Here is a 27827-nt window from a genome sequence, read left to right on the forward strand (position 1 = left end):
CCACGCAAAGAACTTTTGATTTTCCCAGGTTTTTAAACTGTATCTCTTTGGCCTTTTTTTTGCCTTTTAGTAGCTGGGAGTACTGAATTTGTTCTGCTGTGCTTCTGTATGATGCTTGTGTTTGTTTTTACCTGCTGTGCTGCTATTGTGTTTAATGTTTGATATTTTGATGATGTAATTTATGTTGATTTTGGTTTTTATTGTACGCCACCCTGGGAACACTGCGGGAAATAAATTAAAAGAGCTGAATCAACAAAGGAAACTGCAGGAGGGCCCACGGCTTATTGGGAAAGCTCATGCTTTCCGTGTTGACAGTCCCAGGTCATTGCTGGCATTTCCCAGTAAACAAATTTCAGGGATCAAGGCCGGATCAACACCTCCACTTGAGACCCTGGGGAGCTTCTGCCAATACTGGACTAGATAGACGAATGGTCTGAACTTCGATGGCCATGTGTCCTCTTTTACTGAGGACAGACCTCCGTTTGAAAGTCTGTGACAGAGTTGAACGGTGCTCCAGCCTAAGTCCAGTTTAAAGGTAAAGTTGAAGAATCATCAGAAGGAAGACCTGGGTCTTGAAGTTGCCCGTCAACAGTAGCTGAACAGCAGACTCAGCAACACAGAGCTGTTGCTTGTCTATACGCCCCATTTAGCTCATTCTGATTGTGACTTGCCACTGTGTTATTTATCTAACAGAGCCGCCAACTTGCATCCACCTTGTTTTTTTCACTGAAACTGCGCTTTTTAAAGGTTGCTGACTTAACTGTGACTTTTTCCTTTGCTCCAAGATCATCACCTTCTTTCCTCTGTCTGTCAGTGTTGACCTCTCTTCAGGCTGAGGCTGTGGGTGTTCCTGGGACAGATTGAAGCCCAGGCTGGGTCACGAGAAGCACAGGCAGGCAGGGCAGAGGGCGGCCTCAACGGGCTAAATGCCTGCTGGCGCTGTGGCTTTTCCATCCTGATAGCCTGTGCTCCCTCCTACCATTGGGATTTATCATCTCCACCGCACAGCTGCGATTGTAAAGACACCCCCCCCCGATTCACAATCTTCCAGACTATGCTGAGATGTATTTCTATTTCAGTTATGACAATGCTTTCTAATTTTGCATCTATTTATCTGTAAAGTAGCCTATGCAACATTTTGTCCTTTTTTTTTGGTGATTCTTTCTTTCTTTCTTTCTTTCTTTTTGTGGGTTGGAGGGGGAGTTCATAAGTGGCTACCCTAGATTTGATTGAATATAAGGCAATCTCTTGCTAACTTCCCCCACCTGTTCTGGGGCAAAACTGAATTTATGCTGGCTACAGCTGGTGGTGGAAGAGGATGTTTCAAGAGAGACCAGTGCAGCTGCAGGGCCTCTCTTGCTGCGTTTCAGAGATACAGATATGAACTCCAGCCTCTCCTGGCAACTCCACACGCAATCCCCAGCCCAGATTTTGGTGGGTTGGAAATGGCCCCCCAAGTTCAGGACCCGGCATGGAGAATGCTTCTTGGTTTGTCTTTTTTTGCAGCTGACGAGCGTGACTGAGTCGCCGTAACTGTGTCAACAACCCGATGTGATTGAAGCCATCTGCACACAAGGGCTCTGTAGCTTCAGGCTGCCTGGAGGATCTGTGCCGAAAGCTTGCCTGGCCAGTGCCATGAGCGCCTTGGTACGTTGCGTGCCTCGCAGAATCACCACCCGAGTGACTTCACAGGGCTCAGCTGGATCCAGGGGACATGGAGACATGTAGTCACGGCTAACATGACAGGAGGAGCATTCAGCATCTTAAAGAGACAATAAAGGACTTGCGTGCCACGGCTTCCACCACCCCTTCTCCTCTCCTCCCCACCCCCAAAGCCAAGGCAAAAGTCCCACTTAGTGGCGATGAATAGCATGTCTGTTCCAGCAGCTGTGCTTTCCCTCCCACCCAGCCAATGCACTGGAGAATCCAGAAAGCTGCAGAGATTTGATCTCTTGTGCGGGCTCAAGAGGACTGAAGGGAAAACGTGGGGAACCAAAGGATGGGATCGGAAGGAGAAATGATCAACCTTCATGTGAGTCCAACTTGGGCATAGCAAGAGGGGAGGGGAGGGGTGGGGTGGGGTGAAGAACAATGGCCTCATCTCCTGTCAGTCATTCTTCTCTTTTTGATTTCTGGGGTTTTCTCCTCCCACTTTATTCCACTTTTCCTTGGGTGTCGAATGGATCTCAGGATCATTGTCCCACTCTCAGTGGTGCAATTGGGTAGTTTAAGACCCTGGATTTAATGGTCTTGTAGGCTCCCCACACATACACATACAATTTAGATGGTAATTCTGAATGTACGGATCTTATTGGGGATGTGTGGGATGTGTATTACTTTACTTGCTTCAAAATGCAATAAGCAAAGCCTGCTGCGTTTGGGGGCCCTCCTGCTCATTTTGCAGAGAGGGGCCCAGACGTTTGCCCCCGTGTCCTGTCCTGATGACAGCACCGCTCACTTTGCTCATCAAGGGGCTGATAGTGAAGAGAGTCCGGATGCCATAGGAGAGCCGCACAGTGTGTTCTTAGAAAGGGCTTTTCTTGAGCAAGGCAAGAGAAGGCAAGCGCCTATTTTACAAGCCGGGAAACATCACTCGTTCTCTGCCCTTCCTCACAAAGCCCTTCTGTGCTTGATTAGAAAACGTTCCCAAGTCGAGGCACGAGGAAAAAGAAATAAACACTGCAACCACTGAGCGAGAGAGCAGGAGACATGAGTTCCTACCTGGGGTTCTAGAGAAACAAAACCTCTTGATCTGGCCCTTCCATTCTCCTATGTTTTTGCTCCTTAATGTTTGTTTGCTGAGGAGTGGTGCTTCCTAGAACTCTGTGTCTCTTGAAAGGGGCAGCTTATTGCAGATGGATTGAGGTTTTTAAGCCAAAACACCCACCCAAAAACCTCCAGACCAGAAAAGGAGTTGCTGAAGCCAAAAAGGGAAGAGTTCAGCTGAAGAGTTTCAAGTTTGCCAACTGGAGGAGGGCAGACCACAGCATGACTTTTAACAGATGTTGAGGCAAAGCACGTGGCAGATTTCCCCATTCTTGTGCCCTCCAAATGTGACGGATTACAAGTCCCATCATATCCGCTCATGAGAGGCTGGCTGGGCTGGCTGGACTCAATGGGAGTCATAATCTAACACATCTGCAGTGTACCAGATTAGGGAAGGCTGATATGTGGTAACCCAGCATTGGTTGAGAAGTCCTATTTGCCTTCCAAACAGGAAAAAAGCAAGTGCCTCGAACCACAAATAATCAGCCAGTGGTAGAAGGGACTGGACCACTTTGAGTTATATGCTTGAGGAATGTTACATCTGAATGTTCCCCCATGTAAACTTTCTGCAAACAGACAACTAGCACCTTAGGGAGAGAGATTCTAGCCCAGCCCCTTTGCCTGCTATGCTAGCTTTCTACTTTTCGGGAGAGACTTCCATCTGCAAGTTCTGAAGCAGTGCATTTCGTTCATCATGTTCTTCTGTAAATGTTAAGCCATGCTTGAGGAAATGCTCTTGGGGCTGAGCCAGGAACCTTGATAGAATATTTGTAGAACTGGGGATACCTACATTGCAAATATTTGTTTTATTAGTGCCCATTTAATTGTCATGGCTGCCACTGCAAGAATCCCAGGCGTTGGACTTTGCTGAGGGTTTTGAACATTCAGTAAACTAAAGGTCAGTCCAGATAAGGTGGAAGTTGTGTTGGTCGATGATGGGAGGTGGTGTTGTGCCCTTCCGGACAACCTCTGAAGGGTCAGGTTTACAGCCTTGCGGTAGTATTTTTCTTTGAAGGCTCAGGAGGCTTCTGTTGCATGAAGACATCTGTCAGGTATGCTTTGAGGTGGGTTCCTGCATTGAGCAGGAGGTTGGATTCAATGGCCTTAAAGGCCCCTTCCAACTCTACTATTCTATGATTCTGTGAAGGATCTTTCAGCAGATGACATTGTTGTGGCTACCACTGCTACCAAATCACAGTTGTCTGTGTGGTAATAATTTCGTGTTTGGACTACTATAATTTGTTGTACATGGGGCTGCCTTTGAAGAGCTATCAGAAGCAGCCATTAATCCAAAATAGACTACTGACTTGGGACCAAGTGAATGGAACACATAACACATCTCACCAGCTTTAAAACAACTACATTGGGACCCAGTCTGTTTCAAAGTGCTGGTTTTAATCTTTAAAGTCCTAAATGGCTGGTGACCTAGGTACTGTATGGACTACCTACTCTCTCAGGAATCTGCCAGTATATTTGCCTTCTCCTCCAGGTCCTCTCACTGCTAGGAGTGCAGAAAAGGGCAACTAAAATGATCAAGGGACTGGAGCATCATCCCTGTGTGGGAAGAGTACAACAGCTGGGATTGTTTAGCTTGGAAACAAGGAGGCTAAGTGGAGACATGATAGAGGTGTACAAAATTATGCATGATACTAGATCCTGGGGTCATCTGATGAAGCTGATTGGTGGAGATTCAGGGCAGATAAAAGGAAGTACTTCACACATTGCATAGTTAATCTATGGAGTTCACTACCAACATGTGGTGATGGCCACCAATTTGGATGGCTTTATTTATTTATTTATTTATTTAATTACATTTATATACCGCCCCACAGCCGAAGCTCTCTGGGCGGTTTACAACATTTAAAAATAGTAAACATTAAAAGTATACAATTTAAAAAAACAACAACACACACACACACATAAAAAACAGTATAAAAACAACAGTATCCATTTAAAAACAACAATTGTGGGGTCCATTAAAAACAAACTTAACGTTGTTGAATGCTGTTAAAATGCTGTTAAAAATGCCTGGGAGAAGAGAAAAGTCTTGACCTGGCGCCGAAAAGATAACAATGTTGGCGCCAGGCGAGCCTCATCGGGGAGATCATTCCACAGTCGGGGGGCCACCACTGAAAAGGCCCTCTCCCTTGTTGCCATCCTCCGAGCTTCCCTTGGAGTAGGCACTCGGAGGAGGACCTTAGATGTTGAGCGCAGCGTACGGGTAGGTTCATGTCGGGAGAGGCGTTCCATCAGGTATTGTGGTCCCAAGCCATAAAAGAGGGTTGGATAAATTCCAGGCTGAGTAGGCTATCAATGGCTACTAGCCCTGATGAGTAGGCTACCTACCTCCAGTATTAGAGGCAGTAAGCCTATATACACCAGTTGCTGGGGAACATGGGTGTGAGGGTGCTGTTGCATTGTGTCCTGCTTGTGTGTTCCTGGTTGACAGCTGGTTGGCCACTGTGTGAACAGAGTGCTGGACTAGATGGACCCTTGGTCTGATCCAGCATGGCCCTTCTTATGTTCTTAAGTGAGGTGGTTGGTGGGCAGGGATAGAGTGCCCGAACCAAAAAAGCTTTGGAATTCTCTGCTGAGGGAGGCTTGCCTGGGGTAGAATCTAATTTCTTTCTAATGCCACCTGAAGACTTTTTAATTTGTCAGTACTTTTGAGATCAGTTAATTTTCATCTTGTTTTAATAGTGGAATACTGCCTGCAAAGCAGTCTAATACAAGGGTCCACAACGTTTTTGGACATGTGAGCACCACCACAACATGCCTAATCAATGGATTGCTGCTTTGGTGTCCACCTGTAACGAAAATGGATCTTTGACTGCATCTTTTTCTGCAAAAATGGTTGTTTTGTGTCTATAGGACATCACAATGTTTCTTTAATAATTCAGCTAATTGCTGGCGGTGGAATGCAGCAAGTGCTTCTTTTAAACATGTGTTTTGGCAATGTCTAGCAGTTTATTCTGTTTGGGAGGAGGTTATTACATAGTTAGATTTTGTACTGGAGCAGTCTTTAATATTCACTGATGTACAATGATTCACTGATGATTTCCCTGCTTCATGGAAATTAACAAATGGTCAGCATAAATGGATTCTTCGTGCTCTTTTCACAGCTAAAAGTTGATATTACAACTTTGGAAAGAAAGATAAACATTCACCTCCTATATTGCAATGGATGTACTACACTTTCAGTATTTGAACAGCTGGCATATAGATACTATTTTCAGATGGATATTTGGTCTACTTTTGTATGTATAATTGCTAGAAGGTTGTATGCATTTTATATGTATTCATTCCTATGGATATATAAAATTTAATGCACATATATTTTTTAAAAAGGATTTTTTAAAAAAAGTTTTACACACATTACCGTGGGGACCCCTTCATGGGTGTCATGTTGGGAATCCCTGGTCTAATATCTTCGTATTGTTTTGTTTGCTTTGCTTATTGTTAAATTCTCTTGTAAGCTGCTTTGGGTTTATTTTTAGGCTGAAGAGGGAGATATTAAATAACTAAACAAAGAAATAAATATATTGAATATCCCCCCTGAGAACTATAGTTCCCAGAATTCTCAGGGGCAAGGGGGACAATACCTGACTTTTTCAAACCACAGCTTTGCGGAAAGCCCTGTAGTGGCTGTGAAGCTGCACCTGTGCCATCTAACCAACACAGCACAGGTCTGCGGCCACCGCAGGGCTTTCACCGCGTACAGACAGCGCCCTGTTTTGGTGAAGACCTTAGACACGCCCCCTGCCTTTCTTGGTCTCCTTTCTGTCCATGGAGCATACAGTATAAAAAATAAGATTAGCAGCCTGATCCTCTACAAGCGTCCTTGGAATAAATGCCATTGAATCCTTAGTAAACATGTTTGGAATCATGATGTAAATGTGATTTTAAAGCTGGATATTGATTTGGGAAAGTGCACCAGGTAGTCAATTGGCTTCTGTTTTAGGCCAGTGTCTGAGGAATTTTTGTCGAAAGTGATCTTGGAAAAGGTTGGGAGGGAGAAACAGTTTCTTTCAGTAAAGCTCAAGGGGTGGTTTTAGAAGCTAGTAAAACTCAGTACTTCTTGGTGATACTCCAGTTCCAAGCAGGAAAGAGAACTCCTCCGTATTGGCCTGGAAAGCAGTTGAATAGTCTCTTGTCAAGGAAGCCTGAACTGGAAAGGAGAGGGAAAAAATGAATTGGAAAGTGTTACAGAGGGAGTAGAGCTAAGAAATATAAACTGGAGAAAGTAAGCAACGCTTCTGCGTCTAAACCACCTCCTTCAAAAACTTAACAGACATCATATAGAGGTTTGCCACCTCTCCCTAAGGGAAAGAACACAGGAGCCCATTGCTTATTTCACTGCAAATAAGTCCAGGAAAGTGACTTAAGGGAGCAATCTTATGCCTGCCCTAGATAGTGTCTGGGGGGACATAGTTTTTGGTTTTCTGGCTCCAAGTTCAGAGCCAGGAAACTGTGCTCCCCTCCCCGTCCCCCTCGCAGCCATCACGTAGTGACCTGTGGCGGATGCCTCTCTGTGCTCGTAAAACTGAACACGGAAAGGGCAAAAAGGGGGCGTTCCCAGAGTGGAGAGGGGAGGAGACTGCGGTAGTGGCTTTAGACAGCTTCCAGTGTGGTGCGCAGCCTCCCCTCTCCCACTCTGGAACTCCCTTGGTACACGCTCAATATCATGCATCTAGCAACAACTGCAGAATGGACAGGACATTTAAGAGAGGATCCCATCCGTCCTCCAGCTGTCTGCATTGGATACTCATAAGTCCCCTAATTTGGGGGCTTATGAGTACGAAGGGCACAAACCATAGGATTGCACCTTAAGGCTGTCTCTGCATGAGGCATTTATCGTGCACTTGTGATTGTTCACTCATAGGAATTCGCGGGTCCTCTGCTGCCTTTCCCATTGTTTTCAAGTGGGAATCTGCCATTTTATAAGTCACCGAAAATGCCATACTAAATCTAAATCGCAAATATAGCAGTGCCATCTGTTGGTGGTATAGATGAAACACATGGGAAGGAACCGACAAAAGCAAGACGGGGAGAAGCGCGTGTATTGCGCCGATCATAAACCATGTGTATTGTGCAGATCATAAACCTGTGAAGACTCCAGAAAACACCCTGGTAAGGCTGTGGGAATTTTGCTTAACGTAGAGAAGCTCTAAGGGCGCAATCCTATACATGTTTAGACAGGAAAAAAGCCCTACAATTCCCAGCGTGCCCCCACAAGGCTGGCGGGGACATGCTGGGAATTATAGGACATGCATAGGATTGCACCTTAATTCATACTGGCATGCCTGCCCATTCCCATTCGTTTGCATAACGGGAATGAATGTAGCGACCAGCTTCACAGAGTTGTTATGTGGACAAAATAATAGGTTGTTGTTTTTGAACATTTTGTTACAACGCTGAAAGTGTTACCTGACTGCTAAATAGTAATGCTTTTTGGACAAGCAGCCAAATAATTTATTCATATGCAAAATACATTTCATTTTAATTGGAAATTGCAGTTTCATACTGAAGTAATTATCCACCTGAGGAAGGCACCATTTCCTAATTTGACTAGATTCATATTTAATAAAATCTATGGCATGTCAAACTGATAAACAACAGATTAAAAATAATGAAAGTGCATCGTCTAGTGTCTAGCCGAAATTAAGCACTTTAACATCCTAAGCCTAGCCATGTTCACTTGGTAACACATCCCACGACTTTCAGTTTATTTAAGATTGTAGACAATCTTGGTCCCCATTGAGTTCATTGAGAAAGCTAAGCACGTTATTAATTCTCTCTAATTGAAATTGGTGGGATTAAAAAGTGCTTGACTTCAGCTGGATTATTCCAAAATTCCATTTACCTCTCCTGAGCAACCAGAAAGAGGGCTATTGTTTTTTCTACATTTCATATGTGAAGTGCTCCTCTTTATTTAGGGTTTAGCATCCATCACACATATTTTAGTGCTACTTCAAGGGTGCTAAACCTGAATATTTAAAACAAATGTGTGGTATTATTATTATTATTGGAACTGACAAATTTCACAGTACTGAATGAATTTTATATTAATTGTGAAATCTGTAATAGTCACAGACATGGGGATGAGTGGGGTGGCTGTGTTAATGACTGGATGCTGGATTTCCTTGTCTTGAATTGTTGCTTTGTGGGTCTCTAATGTACACCCAAAGCTCTACCTGGACTTTCAATTAGTGTTAGAGGAGTTAGAGGGGTGTTAGCAATGCAGAACACCATGCTGCTTCACTCAGGCTTTGTATATGGGCATTGGCTGCAAAATGTGACATTGGGACAGACTCTGAATTAAGAATAATTTGCACCTTAAAAAGGGGGAGAATCATTTGCGAAATGAAAGACACTGAGAGCTTCTCTACACTAGTGATTTACTGAACGCTTGTGATTGGTCACTCACAAAACAGTCTTTTACACGACGTCGTCAACCTCCAGGACGTCTCCTGTGCTTTCCTGCCTTTATCCCGCTTTCAGAAAGATTGGAAGTAAGCTGTAATAACACTTAATGGGCGGTTTTGCACTATAATTCAGGCACTACATGGCGCCATTTCATTTAACATATAGAGCATTGCCGAGCTGGGAAGTTTCAATTCCAAACCACGTGGTTGCTGTGTAAAAGAGCCCTTTGTAAACCCAGAAAGACTGTGGAAGAAGAAAGCCCATTAAGGAAGTGGGATTTTTGCTTAACGTAGAGAAGCTCTGTAAATTAAAATGTCAATACTCAACATACTAATTAGGTCCCATTACATATAATAAAATCAGCATAGGGATTTTATTATATTTAGCAGTATAGAAATATCACAAATCAATCACCCAATCTATTTACAGGTATATATGTTCAGGAGCAGGCTATTAGGGCCAATTCACATTCTTGTTTTGTACTCGATTATTATGGATATCTGTATATGACGTTCATGCTTGGTGCATCAGTTGTGAATGGTGTGTGCGTGTTGAAATAGCTGCTTCCCCATTCCTTGTTTTCTCCACAATATACACGGAAGCAGTGACTAGGGAAGGATGAGCTTCCTGGCCTCTGTGTATCTCACCAACGGAAATGGCCCTTTAAATAAGCATATGCAATTCAAATGGCCCTTTAAATACACATATGCATGTGCTTTTTACTCTGGGATCTACATCCAAGTACCAGAGTTTTGGACCCTTGGACAAGATGTCCCCTGTGCAGACCCTTCTTTGGACTCACCACCACCTCCTCCTCCTGGCTGCTGTCACTGCTGTCCCTTCAGGCCTTTACTCCTGGACCCAATGCACACCAGGGAGTAAGACAAGTGGAGGCGGCTTCTCCTCCTCCTCCTCCTCCTCCATAGTGGAGGCTAGTGGGCTCCCATGTCAGTGGGTCAGTGAATCTGCTCCAGGTTTCAGTCAGAACTCTAAAGGAGCTATCCAAGGTTCTAACTGGTTCTGACTAAAACCTGGAGCGGATTCACCAACCCATGTCACCAGCTTCCACTGAGTCTCCTCCTTCTGGTTCCCATCACAGCTCATTTGGTCAGGGTGGGCAGGTAAACAGCAAGGAGGAGGAACAGCGGCAGGGTCAGGAGGCTGGCAGTACCCCCGCCTCGCCCGGCAGGGGAGTGAGCCTTGATAGTCCCTTAACAGTGCCAGCTCCTGATGCTGGCACTACAAAGTACAAAAAGCAAAGGTGTGAAACAGTCCTCGGGTTAAAGAGAACAAACAGAAAGCCAAACCTCTTCAATCACTTTTTTCTTTTAAATAGAAAACTACCCCTTACTTCATTAGCACACGATATTGCTGAATATGTGCCAATTTTTTGCAACTCAGTTGTAATGGCCGATGGCTAAAAATAAAATAAAGGTGGATAGAAGGCCTGTGGATTTCACTGCTGATGTTTTTGTGTTTTTTTACAGGAGAATAATAAAATACTATTAAAAATGGGTATTTGCAACATTCAGGGCTCTGTCCTCCACTAAGAATAGGTTTTACAAATCCCCTGCTTCAGCTAATGAATTTTGAGGAGAAGAAAAAACTTTATCCTATGATGCAAAACAGGGCTATAGATATGGCACAATCTGTGCAGGATGGCAGGATATACATTTAGGACTTTTTGGAGTATGAAATGTTATATTTATTATGCCTTATTATACCCTTAATCCTATGTATTTTTAGACAGAAAAAAGTCCTACAACTCCCAACACTCCCCAGCCAGCATGGGGAATGCTGGCAGTTGTAGGACTTTTTTAAAAAATTTAAACTAGCATGGGATCACACCTTTAACTGCCCAGTAAGCCGAGTTCTCTTGTAGTGTGCAATACATTAGTGTACATATCTTATGCTCCTACTATCCTTCCACAATCTGGTGCTCTTCAAATGTTTTGAACTACAACTCCCATAATCCATTTTGGCTGAGGCTGCTAAGGGTTGTAGTCCTAAACATCTGGAGGGCACTAGGTTGGGGAAGACTGTCAGATCTCAATCCAGAAGAGCACATTTAGAGGAAAGGCTTTCTGTAGGAAAACTGCAGGAAAATGTACAGCGAAGGCTCAGAACGCCAGAAATTAATGGCACAATCTTGCCAAAGTAGAGCACTTTAAATTCCATTAATTTCAATGGTATAGTTAAGCACTTTCTTAAATCTCTTCTAGTGAAATTAATGGGGACTGAAAGTGCCTGAAGTCAGGAAAAAGTGGTTGATAATTTCTGTCTGGTATGAACAATTGTTCAGGGTAAATATGCACAGTATAAGTGGCTCACTCTGCATCTGACATCCACGAAATCTAAAATGGCACCCCTGCACAATGAGGTCCTATTGTTACTCTGACCAAAATCCCACTGATTCAGTGGGGTAATAAGGCTGCAGTCCTATATGACCTGGGAGTGTCCCCCGTTGAAATCAATTGGACGTTCTGAGATACGTATATGTTTGCACTGTAATAGCGCTACCTAACCTCTGGGGCAAGGCTGCCCCTACCATTAGGCAGGGTGAGGCAATTGCCTCAGGCGGCAGATGCTGGGAGGCAGCACCAACGTGTTCAAAAAGAGAACTGTGTGCCCATCAGCCTACTCTGTACCCCCTAAGTTAGCCTGCTGCTTTCATGTTCAGTGGATAACGTTGTTACAAAGTGCATAATTACACTATGGAATTCACTACCACAAGATGTAGGGACGGATACCAATTTGGATGGCTTTAAAAGTGGGGTGGATAAATTCCTGAAGGAGAAGGCTATCAATGGCTACTAGTCCTGATGGCTATGTGCCACCTCTAGTATCAGAGGCTATAAACCTAAGTACACCAGTTGCTGGGGATCATGGATGGAAGGGTGCTGTTGCACTCATGTCCTGCTTGTACTTCCTGGTTGACAATTGATTATCCACTGTGTGAACAGAATGCTGGACTAGATGGGCTGGTGGTCTGTTCCAGCAGGGCTCTTTTTATGTTCTTATGTTTCAGAATTAGTGTTGAAGACAGATTCATCTGCCTGTGCAGTCAGCTTTAGCACATGGAATGGGAGAGGACGCCATTTTGTCCTTCACTCAGGCAGTGAAAGGTCTTGGGCCAGCCCTGCAGTAGCTAGGCAACCCTCCATCCTACCTAGCTCAATCTGAGAGCATCCTCCCCCCTTCCCCAATGACTGCTGAGGTTATCAGGAAGCAACATATGGCAACTGTAAACTGCGGCTACTGGTTCTGCAATGTTTTATTATTTTATTGATGGGATGCTATCTTGATGTGATTTGATTGCATGTTGTAAGCTGCCTTGAGTGTATGAAAAAAGCAGAACAGTGAGATATAAATAGAACTAACCATCATCACCTTTTTAGGTCAAGTATAAAATGGGCACCAAGCACCTGGGATAAACCAAGCCACACAAAACAGCCCTCCAGCTACTGCTTGAAATGTAGAACCACAGCAATTTGACGTGGTTGGTCCCTAGATCAGGGGTGGGCAGAAAGTAGATCCGTATCTACTAGTAGATGTTTGGATAATTTCTGACTCCCAGTTTAACAATAACAACAAAATGACATCTCCCTCCCCCTCAGTTATTCTGCAGAAAAGAAGAAAGATGGTGTGCAGTAGGATAAGCAGGAATGGATTTTTGTTCTGAGGGATTGTTAGTTCATTTCTGATACTCAAAACAAACCCCCAGGTTCAGAATTCTTTGTTTCTAAGGCCACAATCCGATGCATGTTTACAGTGTGTGTGTGTGTGTGGGGATCCTACCACTCCCAGCATCCCAGGGCATGCTGGGTATTGGGGGGCATTTTTCTGTTTAAACATGTACCTATTTTGCACCAGGCTCTGGTTGGTAGACCTTGGTGGCCCTGAGCTCATCAGTGGGACAGTAAATCTGCTGAGTTTCAGTCAGAACTCTAAAGGAGCTGTCCAAGGCGTTCCACAGGAACTCAGGATTCCTGTAAAAACCAAAGAAGATCCCTCCAGCTTGAACTCTTCCTACTTTTCCTCTAGCTTCCTAAAACAGTAATTAAACCAATTCTAAATGTTTCTTCCCTTTATTATTCATATGTGTGTGTTTTAGTTTACGCTCCAGAAATTTACTGTCTTCTGTATGTGTTTGTGCATCTCTGTTAAGCTATGGTGCATTTACTGTGCTGTCTGCTGTTCATTATTTATTGCTTTGTTTTTAAATAACTAGTCCCTCTGTGTGCAAATTGGAATCATCAGTTCCAGAAAGCCGGAAATGTACTTCATAAATGCCTATTTTGACATACCCAAAGTACCATCTAGGAAACAGGTGAAATGACTAGCTTGTATGTGCAAGAGCTCAAATTGGTTTTCACAAACTGTTCAGAAAATATCACATTTTTTAACAAGTATCCAGGTGGATCTGACTGTAGTTGATAACATATACAGTCATTTTCATCTATTTCCAAAGCACACAGTTCCACTTGTTCTAGAATAGGCTGGCAGAGGGTCTCTCATTATATTGGACCTGGGTCACATTGGCCCACGGTGGCTCTGTACCAGTGCTGCACTGATGAGAACCCAATAAGAGCCCTGCTGGATCAGACTAAAAGTGTCATCAGATGGAGGGAAATCATGTTTCCTTACCGTCACTTCTCTGCCCCTGCTTCTGCCCCTCATTACTTCCTCATTTTTCCCGGCTGGGAAAGAGGAAATAAACAAAGATCATGTGGCCCATTCAGGGGATATTTTTATTGTGCTGCTTTTCCTGCACACAGCAGGAGATTGTGGCACATTCCATTTTTTTCTTTTAAAAAGTCAGATTTTGGGGGGGTCTATTTATTATTATTATTATTATTATTATTATTATTATTAATCACATTTGTATACCACCCCATAGCCGAAGCTCTCTGGTTGGTTCACATAAGTTAAAACCACTTAAAAACAATATACAAAGACTAAAAACCACAAAAACAAGCAAAATACACATACATTTAAAACCACTATAACAACTTTAAAAACGATGAGCCAAAAAACCCAGACCCATGGTCATTACATATTGCTAAATGCCTGGGAGAAGAGAAAAGTCTTGACCTGGCGCCAAAAAGATGACAATGTCGGCGCCAGGCAGGCCTCGTCAGGGAGATTGTTCCACAGTTAGGGGGCCATCACAGAGAAGGCCCTCTCTCTTGTCGCCACCCTCTGAGCTTCCCTTGGAGTAGGCACCCGGAGGAGGACCTTAGATGTTGAACGTAGTGTTTGGGTAGGTTCATGTCAGGAAAGGCGTTCCGTCAGGTATTGTGGTCCCAAGTAATGTAAGGCTTTGTAGGTTAAAACCAGCACCTTTGAACTGGGCTCGGAAACATACAGGCAGCCAATGCAAGCGGGCCAGAGTGAGTCTTATATGCTTGAACCTTCTAGTCCCAGTAATCAATTTGGTCGCTGCATTTTGCACAAGCTGCAGCTTCCGAACTGTCTTCAAAGGCAGCCCCACATAGAGTGCATTGCAGTAATCTAATTTAGAGGTTACCAGAGTGTAGACAACTGCAGCCAGGTTATCCCTGTCCAGATAGGGGCATAGCTGGGCCACCAACCAAAGTTAGTAAAAGGCACTCCGTGCCACTGAGGCCACCTGGGCCTCAAGTGACAGAGATGGATCTAGGAGAACCCCCAAGCTACGAACCTTCTCCTTCAGAGGGAGTGTAACCCCCTCCAGAACCGGTTGAATACCCTCCATCCGGTCAGCAGAACCACCCACTAACAGCATCTCAGTCTTGTCTGGATTGAATTTCAGTTTATTAGCTCTCATCCAGTCCATAGTCGCAGCCAAGCACTGGTTCAGCACATCCACAGCCTCACCTGATGAAGATGAGAAGGAGAAGTAGAGTTGCGTGTCATCAGCGTACTGATGACAACACCCTCCAAAGCTCCGGATGACCGCACCCGACGGTTTCATGTAAATATTAAACAGCATGGGGGATAAGACTGACCCCTGTGGAACCCCATACTGGAGAATCCACGGAGCTGAGCAATGTTCCCAAGCACCACCTTCTGGAGCTGACCAGTCAAGTAGGAGCAGAACCACTGCAATGCAGTACCTCCCACTTCCAACTTAGCCAGTCATTCCAGAAGGATACCACCACGGTCGATGGTATTGAAAGCCGCTATTTTATGGTAGAAAAACGAGTGGAAGGCATCAGAGGTGTGCAGGAGGCGGACATAGTCGTCTAAAGGACATCTGTAAGTGGGCAGTAGCGTGCGTAAGATAAAATGCTCGTCTGATGACACTCTAAGGGGCCATCTAGTCCAGCATTCTGTTCACACAGTGGCTAACCAGCTATTGACTGGGAACCCACAAGCAGGATATAGATATAGGCAGAGAGGCTGCAACTTTGCTAGCAGGGGACAGCAGTGTATATGGAGGATAGAGGAGGCACTATATTAAGTTCCCCATAGCTCCTCAATAGAAAGTTTTGGCTAAATCTCAGATAGATCTACTGTATGTCGAATCCACACATCTGCGTAAGAGCATAAATCCACACATTTGCTGTGCTTATGAGCAAAAATGTTAATTTCTAATCCACCTTGGGCATTACGACTAAAAGGAAAGGTGGACTAGAAATTTAATAGTCAATAAATGTAAGTCAATAAATGGGTTCTAAGGTTCAGAATTCAGCAATCTGCAAATTTCAGTTGTTGTTTTTAAAAGCAAGTTACTAGTCCTTAGGGCTACAAAGATGAGCTTAAATGTGAGTGCTGCAATCCTATGCACACTTACTTGGGAATATGTCCCATTGAACTTAGTGGGCTTACTTCCATTATAGGATTGCTTTATCATAGGCACACAGGAAGCTGCCTTACTCTAAGTCAGACCATTGCTCCATTTGGTATTGTCAGCCCTGACAGGCCGGGCTCTCTGGGATTTCGGGCAAGAGCTGTTCCTGCTCTACCTGGAGATGTCGGGGATTGAAGTCAGTGGTTGGATGGTTGATTGAGGGTTTTCCAATGTTGGGCCCCTGGGTCTTCAGTGCCTTGAATAGCTTTTGTCCCATCTCATGACCAACCAATGAACTATGCAAATATTCACATATATGCAGATTAGCTTAATTGACATAATTCATACAACCCACAGAATCCAGCTTTTCTTGGTGCAGACTTTAGATCTTGAAATAATAGTGCAGAAAGCTTTCTTTATGGGGCTTTCTTTGGAATGGACAAGCCTGCACACGCACACACATATATAATGTCATTTTCTTCATGCTACTAACAATATAATGAGTTGCATTTGCTGGCCAAAGAAAGAGGCTTCTATTTCTTTGCTTTACTCCACCCTCACCACAGTGTGAACATGTGTGCTACTTTGAAGAGGGCAGTCCTCTGTTTAGAAGGCCAATCAAAGTCCACTTTAAAGATAAAAAACTGTAAGAAGAGAGAGGTAGCAGGAGCCTGGATAGCAGACTGAGCAGGCACACAGGAGATCTTCTGTTCCCAGGCCTCCCCACTATGGTGAGACATATTTACCTGGTTTACATTATCACCAAAGCCCACCATAGTTTATTTAAGCCACAATGAGCCACGGTGCCCATGGGCACTAGCTTGCCTATTCCAGCCCTGGGCATGGCTTGTTGTGACATCTAAACCTGGGCAGCAGGGGTTGTTTGAGGGTTAAACTACCCTCAAATAAGCCACAGTCTTTGTAGGGTTATTTGAGGGTTGTTTAACGCTCAAACAACCTGTGCCACCTGGGTTCAGACAACAGCGTACACACAGCCTGCTGGGGGTTAAATGGCCACCCACCCGCACTGCAACCACCATGGCTTAAATAAGCCACAGTGGGCTGCAATGTTCATATGAACCAGTCCATCACATTTTATTTAATTGATAGCCATTATTTTTCAATTTGCAGCTATTCATATAAATTAGCATATGCAAAGCAATGTTCTCCTCCCCTCCCCTCTGTTTTGGCAATGAGCTTCCTCTTTTTTATGACATGTCGATGGCCACCCCATATAATATATGCTTTTCTCCCACACCCTGTAGCTAATAGCTGTTGAAAGAGGGCAAATTCCATCAGTGAAACAGTTAACCTCCCTCCGCTCCACTGCTACAACCAAATCAAAACTGAACTCTCCAGCAAGGCTAAAAAAGGCTTTGAAAATGTGTTGCAATTAGTCTCCTTCATCACTAGTAGTTTGGCCTTCAGACAACACCAGCATTTATAAACATATTTCTAGGATGGGATTTTGTGTTCATCTGAGCCTGCTGTTCGAGGATCTTGTGTGCTTTACAATTATCTATCATTGTTTATGGTGCCCACATGTGTAGGAAAACACCAAGAGCACCATATGATTTGCTTTTGACAGTGGAAAAATGCAAGACGTTTTCACAAACTAAGGCTGGAATTTCATTCGCATGCATGAGAGAAAGTCCCATTGAACAGAGCGGAATATACTTCCGAGTAAACATATTTAGTCTCGGGTTGTACAAATGGCGTTTGAATGCCTGCATCTATAAATCATAAGAAAAGGTTATATTGATCGTAGCATACATTTGATCTAAAAATAGCTTGCTTCCACCTTCTGCATTGTGTCAACCACATTCAGAAGTCAAACAGTAGAGATTAAAGCTGCAAATTTGTACGCAGATGGTCCTGGAAAAAAGCCCCACTGTAGGAGGTTCCCTAATTTTTCTGTAAGCGGTGAAAGAGGGGGGATAAAGAAATGGGAGGAAATATGTCCAAGGTGTGGACATATCTGTCCACACCAGAAAGCTCAACCTGGCCCAGGTAACAGAGCCAACATTAACATGGCCTTGGACGTGAAGCAGAGGTTAAGTCAATTCCACTACTCAAATCCTCTTGTGACTGTCCTCTGCGCAATTAATTGTTCCACAAATAGCCTGACATTGTGATGCTAGAGATCTTGGGCTTTTGACAATGTGCACATTATCGCCAAGAAGGGAAATTTTTGTAAGTCGCTACTAATTTGATCTTTGATCTAGAATAGCACTGTGATATTTCTCTCCCACCCTCTAAATAGTTCCACCACCTTGTGTATTCACAAAGGAAGACTCTTGGGAGTCATGCTCTGCAGTGTTGGAGAAACAGAGTCTACAAAATGTCACTCTGCTGAAATGCAGAGAGAGAGAGAGAGAGAGAGAGAGAGAGAGAGAGAGAGAGAGAGAGAGAGAGAGAGAGAGAGAGAGAGAGAGAGAGAGTGCTGGAGCCCCACCCAGAGCTCAGGTGGTATATTCAAGTCTCCCTTTACAGAGCCTTATTCCTGAGGAGACACTTTCTTCTGAGGAGACCTTTTCATAAGACAAGCACTCCTTCACACAGGAGTCTTACTTGCCTGTTGCTTGAGGTGATGACACTCCAGGGTGTCAGGGGGTTGCTCAGCTTCTGCCTCAGAGGCAGAATCTCCTCAGAGAGCTCAGACGCCTGTCAGTCTGGTGGCAGTCCCTGGTCTTGGGCGCCCTGGGTGTCTGGGGCCTCTAGTTCTTTCACTGAAGAGGACTCCTCCAGGTGAGGCATGTGACATCCCCACCTGCTTGGGAGAGTGGGTATGACTGCTTCCCCTGTGAGCCCAATGGGGCAATTTGTTATGCTAAACTTAGGGTGACCATATGAAAAGGAGGACAGGTCTCCTGTATTTTTAACAGTTGCATAGGAAAGGGAATTTCAGCAGGTGTCATTTCATCAAAGCAGTTAAAGCTGCAGGAGCTATACTACAGTGACCAGATTTAAAAGAGGGCAGGGCACCTGCAGCTTTAACTATTGTGATGAAGAGGAACTTTCACCAGGTTCCCCATATATACAAATGACTCCTGCAGAAATTCCCTTTTCAATACAACAGTTAAAGATACAGGAGCCCTGTCCTCCTTTTCATATGGTCACCTTAGCTAAACTGCACATTACAAAGAAGAGGGGGGAAAGAAACATTGAATTCTGCCCCTAGTTATTTGCCAACCAATACAATTAGTTTTAAGCAACATCATATGTACGTTTTTTCCATTCAAATTTAATTCTTAGTCTTCCCCTTTCCTTTTAGCACAAACCTTGCTATTTCAAACCTCCTGTAACAGTTCCTCTTTATTAAAAGCTGTTCATTTAAACTTTTAATTCCTTCCCAAGCCATGTACCTACTTCCATACACCAAGAAAGAGATATATAAGCAGAAACAGTTACATAAATGCAGGGTGGAGAAAAAGGGGAAGGGGGGGGGAACACCTGATGACTTTCAATAAAGCTTTCTTTTATGCTATGTCTATGTCCATATATCCCACCCCACCCAATATTTCTCTTCCATACCTTGATGCACTACTTCTTTTTTAGCTGCTAGGTGCAGTTAATGTTTAACATCCAGGGATCTGGGTCTGGTTTTAGTTTTATCTTCCCATTTTCCACAGTCTCTGCCACCTTTCAGCAACCAAAGCTGCTCTTCTCTATCTGTTTATTAATTATCTCCACTGAAACTGATGTCATTGCTATCAGGACCTGATTACTGTTGTTCTTCATCAGAGGGAACTTTCCATCATCTAGGACAGCGGCAAGAGGGCGGGGTGGTGGTAGAGGAATCCTTCCAACCCTGCTTCAGAACTGTAACAGGCTTCTGCCTGAATGCTGTTAATTATAGCCAATTGCCTATTAAGTTGTTAAAGTACTTGATTAGATAGAACAATGAACTTGGCTAACAATATTTGAGATCTGAATTTGGATGCCATTGGTAGGCTGCCAACATTGTATTTGGATGTTTTAAGTGAGCCGTATTGTGCTAATGCTGCTGCTGCCCCATGATTGAATGGGGTTATTATCTGCCAGTGCACCAAGTGCGTCACACAGATACTCCTAACAGGTTTCCACCTTGGCTAGCCATTTTGCTGGACTGGAACAAGAAAAAACATTGTTAGAACTTAAATGACTGGGATCATGCCTTGTGCTTGCTACTCAGTGCCAGCTCCAGATTTTTTGAGGGCTCGTAGGTAGAACATCCAGTGGATCCCTTCCTTCGGCAAGTCTGCCTTTTCACTACCATTTTCGTGAGCTCCTGTTGCTCCTCATTCTCTTTCTCATCACTGTAGCCACTTTCTTGCTTGATAAACAGAGAGCCAGTGAGCAGGTAAGCCTGGGGTCCCCAACATGGTTACCATGGTGCCCACAGGCCCTTCAAATGGTGCCGACAAAGCTCTTAACTCTCTGCCCCTTCTCAGAAAAATTGTAAATAAAAATTGGAAAATGTTAGGGGTCTAGGTTCTCTTCCCTGTTCCTGAACCTGCCACTGATCAGACGCTCCATAGTCGGGAAAAGAAAACAAGGTGAAGGGAGAGAAAGAGCGAGGCTAGGAGTGGGGAGAAACAGCGAAATAAAGAGGTGGCAGGGGAGAGAAATGGCAAGGCTAGAGGCTTGAAGTGGAGAGAGAGAGAGAGAGCATGCAAAGGGGATAGGTTCATGTAGACAGAAGATTGGGTGGGCCAGGAAGCAACTCTTTCCATCCCCCCTAACCTCTGGCCTTGCTATTTCTCTGCCCTCCAACCTTTTGACTAGCTAGCTCCCGCCCCCCAGCAGCCATTATGTGACTAGCCACATCTTCCAGGGGAGCCATTTTGTAGTAGTGCCTGCTGCAAATTCCCAAATCTGCCCATGGATTGAAAAAGGCTGGGGACTCCTGAAATGAGCAGGAGTCCTTCTCCCCACCCACACCATTGTCTGGGGCCAAGTGAGAGGCGGGTGAACTGTGCAATGTTGAGGAGGCAGAGTAACGCCAGGGGGCCTTTGCTGAGGTGTGGGCTGCTGGTAGGTGCCCAACCAGGCCTACCTTGATCCTGGGTCTGTTGCTAAGCAACTATGGCAGGCTTTGTTGGTTTTCTTCAAAACCTAGTAAGGTAATTGAAGAGGGATACTCCTTATAGACAAACTCCTGGTTTCTGTGTGGTATAGAGTTAATAACTATGGACACAATCCAGCAAATGTGAGGCACTCTCTGAGATTTCTTGAACTCGGAACCTCCATACCATGTTCTTCTGCCCATAGAATCATAGAATAGTAGAGTTGGAAGGGACCTATAAGACCATCAAGTCCAAGCCCCTGCTCATTGCAGGAATCCACCTTAAAGCATACCTGGCAGATGGTTGTCCAGCTGCCTCTTGAATGCCTCTAGTGTGGGAGAGCCCACAACCTCCCAAGGTAACTGGTTCCATTGTCATACTGCTCTAACAGTCAGGACGTTTTTCCTGATGTCCAGCTGGAATCTGGCTTCCTGTAACTTCATCCCATTATTCCGTGTCCTACACTCTGGGATGATCGAGAAGAGATCCTAGCCCTCCTCTGTGTGACAAACTTTCAAGTATTTGAAGAGTGCTATCATGTCTCCCCCTCAATCTTCTCTTCTCTAGGCTAAACACGCCCAGTTCTTTCAGTCTCTCTGCATAGGGCTTTTCCCAAGGCCATGATGCCTTTCTAGGTTCCAGGGTGACCTGACCAGCCCATTAGTTCCCCCAGCTAGGTAAGGCAATAAAGTCAGGCATAGTTTCATGGATATGAAGGAATTTACATTATATTCTAATGAACATTGTTTTCTTGTTTATTATTTATTAATTTTCATCATTTTTTAAAATCACACTGTATAGTTGGCTGATTCTCTTGGGAAATGGGCATGTGGGCATAACTCTCCCTGTCTGTCTGTTTTCCAGCAATATTTGCACCCATCAGTTCTCCAGGCCAAACTCCAATTGCTCAATGGAGTAGTTTCTTGTTAATTTCTGGAAATTAAGTTGTCATTTCCTGAGACATTTTTCTTTTTCTTCCTCTGACCTTTTGTTGAACTTTACAGTCTCCTGCTCTTTTGAGCACAACTTCCCGACCTTTACATTCTAAGTAAATGTGTGACCTCTGATGTACACATACAGACCTACAATTGAAGTCCATAATGGGCATCATTAGATGAGTGTTTTATGGCATGCTCGCGACTGGCCACTCACAGATCTTCACAAGACATTTTGATGATGATGCAATCCTCCTGTGTGTCTCCTGCTTCTTCTGTTGTTTTTCCCGCTTCAAAATACCGCCTGGAAAATCCGATTCCTCTGGCTGTATCGCTAATTGGCACTATTTCCTGCTGTGTGCAGGAGAGGTTGCGCCATAAAAACACCCATTGAATGGGCTGCGTGGTTGTTGCTTGCTTCTTCTTTCTTCCCGTGTGAAGGAAGAGGAAGCTGCTCGACTCTGTTGTGGGACAGAAGCAACGATAGGGAAATACAGTTGTCCCCCCCCAATCTGGTGATCTGGCCAACGGGTGGTCTCTTGCTTGCCCTTGTCTCTCCAAAGCCCTGAAGGCAGATCTCAGTTTCAACTGTTTCATAAGCAACATTTTCTCTATACAATATGCAGAGCTAATGAGGAGCAAATCTCAAAATGTTTGATTGCTAAGCAGCATAACATTGTGTACTGTCCGGTTAAATCCATCTATTATATAACCCCCACCAAAACTAATAGAGTAAAGAGATTAATTTAGTGTCAAGGGTGACAATCAGGCTGAAAACATCTTGTGATAGCAGGCTCTGTCATGAGTGTATCCTTGCAGAGCAGGAGGAACAACTTATTATTATCAGCTTCTATATTTGTAGTGGCAGGGCCAAAAGAGATGAAGCAATTCACAATGCAATCCTGTCCATGCTTACTCTGAAGTAAGCCTTACTGGGCGGGTTTGCATGATTGAGGAGGGAAAATAAGCCCCCATAATTACCCTCGTCAGGTATGGCTTATCTTGCCGGGTGCAGATTCCAAACTTGGCAAAGTTGGGTGGCAGGAATGGTTTATAAACCTAGAACAAGCCACGGGTTCCAGGCCGGTTTGTAAAACAGCCCTACCACCCACCCTCGCTGGCTTTGGAGATCACAACAAGCTGCGCTCGGTGACGGTAATTATGGGTGTGCGACAGGAAAATAAGCCAAGGAGAATCCATAGGGTGACCATATGAAAAGGAGGACAGGGCTCCTCTATCTTTAGATACAACAGATAAAGTGCAGGAGCTATACTAGAGCGACCAGATTTAAAAGAGGGAAGGACACCTGCAGCTTTAACTGTTGTGATGAAGAGGAAATTTCACCAGGTTCTCCATATATACAACTGACACCTGCTGAAATTCCCTTTTCTATGCAACTGTTAAAGATACAGGAGCCCTGTCCTCCTTTTCATATGATCACCTTAAGAATCCATAGTCACACTCCCTGGATATTGATATTGATATTGATATCCTGGCTTCCTGTTATATATACACAAAGTAGCTAACATTCTGATTGTAAACTCCATCAGACATCCATAACAAACAAATCACTAATAAAATCTCACAATTAAGTTTACAGGGCATGCCCGCAACCCTATCTGGGAATAGGCTCCATTGAACTCAGCTGTGTTTGCTTCTGACAGCATAGTTACAGGTTCTTGCAAATTATATTCAAGCTTTCACAAATGATCTTCAGTCAGCTGAAATGCAACCTCAACTTTAATTAGAAATGCAAACAATCTTTCCAAGAAATTTTACCATTTAAATGGCTTGTGTGAAGTAGGAACTTTGTCAAAGAAAAGGAAAGCTGTATCCAGGCTCTGCTTCATTATTTTCCTTATTCTTCAACTTCCTCTTTGCTAATGCGTCACAGGTCCATGCTGGATCAGACCTATCTAGTCCAGCATTTTGTTCTCACAGTGGACAGAAGAACATAAGAAGAGCCATGGATCAGAGCAAGGGTCTATCTGGTCCAGCATTCTGTTCACACAGTGGCCAACCAATTCCCTGTGGGAAACGTACAAGCAGGACATGGGCACAACAGCACTCTCCCATCCATTCCCCCCGGCAACTGGTGTACATAGGCATACTGCCTCTGATACTGGAGGTAGCACATAGCCACTTCTCCTTTAGGAATTTGTCCGATCCCCTTTTAAAGCCATGCAACGTGGTGGCCATTACTACATCTCGTGGAAGTGAATTCCATAGTCTGACAATACACTGTGTGAAGAAGTTCTTCCTTTTATTTGTCCTGACTCTCCCACCGATCAGCTTCATGGGATGATCCCATTGGGTTCTAGTAGTTTGAGAGAGGGAGAAAAATGTCTCCCTCTGGGAAGCCCACAAAGCAGGTCATGGGTGCAACAGCAGCTTCTTGCTTGTGTTCCCCAGCAACTGCATACAGATGCATATTGCCTCTGACAGTGGAGGTAATCTGTAGCCATCACTCCCAGTAACCATTGACAGCCTTCTGCTGAAGCTTGATGCTCTGCAGCTGAAGGGACATCACTACTTGATCTCTGGAACGGGAGCTGGTGATGCCCAGTGTCCTTTGCATTGAATGGCACCACTTTTCTGCAGAAAGGCTATGAGTCAGTACAGCTGTGGAAACACCATGAACGAAGGGGCAGTTCAGAAAAACAAGGCCAGCTGACGCAAGCAAAATAAACACAGGGCACACACACGAGGGATGGGAGGCAAACACCCTCCCTGTGACACCCCTGTCCATCCCAGCCCAGTTTGTTTATCAGGTCATTAGTCGGCGCTGGTTCTTTATCGATTGATTTGGGGTGTCTCTGAAAGAATGCACAGCACTCGCTGGCCGCATTTTCAAAGGCTTGCCTAATAGTGAACAGCTTGATCCACAGCAAAAGTTGCAGCCTGGAAAAGGGCGCTGTGCTCTTCGTTTCCCCTCATAGGAATGGGCCTTAAAGCACCCTTTACTTTCTGTAGAGGGTCACACCTGTTTTGTAGATGCTGAGAGTAACTTCTACCTAGTTGGCGCAATCTACACAAAGTTAAGTACTCTTGTAGGCCAATTCATATAAATGCAACGAGAGGCCACACTTAATTGTCATCCCATTTATTTCAACAGGATTAACTTCTTTTGGATTATCCCCATGCATATTCCGAGGCGCACTAATAACTCCTGTGCAAATGGTTTCTCTCCAATGGGAGGAGCGCTTCCATGCATTTATTATTTTCTGTGTATGGAACAGTTGATCCGTTCCATCAAAGTAAATGGGGAGGCACTTCTACACACAGGGGACCTCCTCCATCAGCATGGGTGCATGTGAAATGAGTGCTTAAGACCAGAGGACCAGTTTTGAAGGAGCTATAAGCATGTTCCTTCTGAAGAGAAAATAAATTGGACTGTAAGTCTGGATACATGTTTTGGAGGAATTAGTACTTGTGTACATCACTGTTGTATGACATCCTTTAACACACACACACACACACACACACCAAAAAACCCTTGACATTTTAACTAGAATAAGCCCTCTTTTTAATGCTCTGCTCACTTAAAGACTAATGAGGATTAGACAGGACTTTCTCAAACTAATCGGCTTGAAGATTGGCAAGAAAACCCACAGCCCATATATGGAATAGTCTCAGCCTTCCCCCACTTGGTGCTCTCCAGACATACAGGACTACAACCCCCATCATCCCCAAGCAGCATGGGGGGTTTGGTCATGCTGGCAGGGGGTGATGGGAGTTGTAGTTCATTACATCTAAATAACACCGAGTTCGGAAAGGCTGATTCTAGTTCAAGGTTGTGGCTTTTATTTCTTTTCTGTTATTTTTTAAAGTTAAAGTTTAAAAGAGCCTGGGCAAAAATAACACGGCTGGAAACATGTTCTTAGCAATAATTCAGCATTGCCCAAATGCATTACCGAACCTATGAGGGTGATGTTTTTGTTTGCAATGTTGGAAGGAACTCTCTGGACATGCCTGAAGGAACTCTTTGTTCCTCGTTCCTATATCACACCTTCCAGATCTGAGCCTTACCGGGTCTGCGTGATTCCTGGGCCAAAGAGCCCTTGAAGGATTGTCTGCCAGATTTGCAGACCTCACTGCTCCTAATGGGTGCTGCTGTGATTTCCCAGTGCTAGCAGCAAAGCAACATGGTGATTTTTTTTTACTCAATGGAGTGGCTGCCTGAAACGTAGGGTGGTGAGCTCAGGTATTTACACTTTGGGTGGGGAAAGCTTTCATTTGAACTGGTCACTGTAAAGCTCTTCCCCCTGGCTCATTGGCGCAATGTATAAACAGGAGTGTCTTGGTATTGGTGGGAGCAGCTGACTTCACCGTTTGGCGAGCTGCAGGGAGAGGTGTCTCTATGGCAGTGTCAGCGGGGAGACAACACAGAGAGGAAAGAGACACGTGCCTGGGTGGTGGTTGAGGCAGAGCGAAACCATGTGCTCATTTCCACGGTTGAGCCAAGAGTGTTTTATACTAGCAAAATGCTTGTCGTTGTGACAGGCAGGATGTGAGCAGAAGGAGGGCCCCGGGAAGGGTGCTGTGCACCTCCCCACACTTTGCAAAGAGACATGTGTTTGCACCTCCTTGCCAGAGCCCTGTAAGAGAAGACTGGGAGAGATAGCCAGGCCCAAACAGTGTGTTCCATTAAAGGCAAGCTGGTTTTTGCTTACGTGCCTAGAAGTGTGTGTTTGATTTAAAAAGCAGATTTGGTGGGGTCAATGAAGCTCAAGATCATGGTGGGCAGGGGGGAAAGACAACAGCCCCCCCTCCATGCCACACTCTTGAGAAAAATGGACCTCTGGAAGCTGCTGTTTTCCAGGAGAGAAGCTGATTCCGGCACCAGTTTCAGGGTTACAGGGCAAGTTTTGAGCAACGGAAATTGCAGCTCCACAATAAGGCCTAGGCAGGATCTACACTGCTGCTTTATAACGGTATTGAAGTGCACTGACAACTGTTGAGTAGGGTGACCATCTGGAAAGGAGGACAGGGCTCTTGTAACAGTTGTATAGAAAAGGGTATTTCAGCAGGTTTCACTTGTATGCATGCAGCACCTGGTGACCTCTTCATCACAACAGTTAAAGCTGCAGGCGCCGTGCCCTTTTGTGTATCTGCTCACTCTAGTATAGCTGCAGGAGCCCTGCCCTCTTTTGTATCTGCTCACTCTAGTATAGCTGCAGGAGCCCTGCCCTCTTTTGTATCTGCTCACTCTAGTATAGCTGCAGGAGCCCTGCCCTCTTTTGTATCTGCTCACTCTAGTATAGCTCCTGCAGCTTTAACTGTTGTGATGAAGAGGAAATTTCACCAGGTGCTGCATGCATGCAAATGACACCTGCTGCAATTCCCTTTTCTATACAACTGTTAAGGATACAGGAGCCTCGTCCTGCTTTTCATATGGTCACCCTACTGTTGGGGCCCATGACACCCTCCATATATCGTTTTCAAACTGCTTTCAAAGTGTTTTATCCTGCCTGGTGTAGATCTGGGCCTAATAAATGCATGGCAAAGTATTGGAATGTGTATTAGGTCAAACATACATCAGAAGATGGTGTTTTAGGCAGCAGAGGCTCCAGTAGCAACGGGGAGGTGAATCCGCTCTGGTATTTCGGTCAGAAGGAGCCCGAACTCTCAAGGAGCTCTCCAGGGTGCTTTGTGGAGTGCATTTAACACCTCACTGACATTGGAGCCACCAGCCTCCACTGGTGTTAGGAGTATGTCTGTAATGGAGATTATTTGTTAATTTTGGAATGCTTATAAGCAGACAAGTGGACAATGGTGCAGGAAAAGCCAATTGTTGTGATAGCTTACAGTTTTAAAGCTGCCAGAGTGATCTGAGGTGAGGCCCCTGCAGAATAAATTTTAATAGGTTTAACCTTC

At 44.6% G+C, this 27827-nt stretch overlaps 1 protein-coding gene across 1 annotated transcript in view; it reads left to right on the plus strand.

Annotated features, from left to right (window-relative positions):
- The first annotated feature begins 1528 nt into the window (after window positions 1-1528).
- NINJ2 (ninjurin 2) overlaps window positions 1529-27827 on the plus strand; it is a 75360-nt gene continuing 49061 nt past the window's right edge. The window contains exon 1 of the mRNA XM_063134426.1: window positions 1529-2032. Within this exon, the coding sequence (XP_062990496.1) occupies window positions 2000-2032 (33 nt within the window). The 5' untranslated portion in view covers window positions 1529-1999. The remainder of the gene's footprint in view (window positions 2033-27827) is intronic.

The sequence above is a fragment of the Elgaria multicarinata genome, chromosome 9 (assembly GCF_023053635.1).
Source record: "Elgaria multicarinata webbii isolate HBS135686 ecotype San Diego chromosome 9, rElgMul1.1.pri, whole genome shotgun sequence".
Lineage (NCBI taxonomy): Eukaryota > Metazoa > Chordata > Lepidosauria > Squamata > Anguidae > Elgaria > Elgaria multicarinata.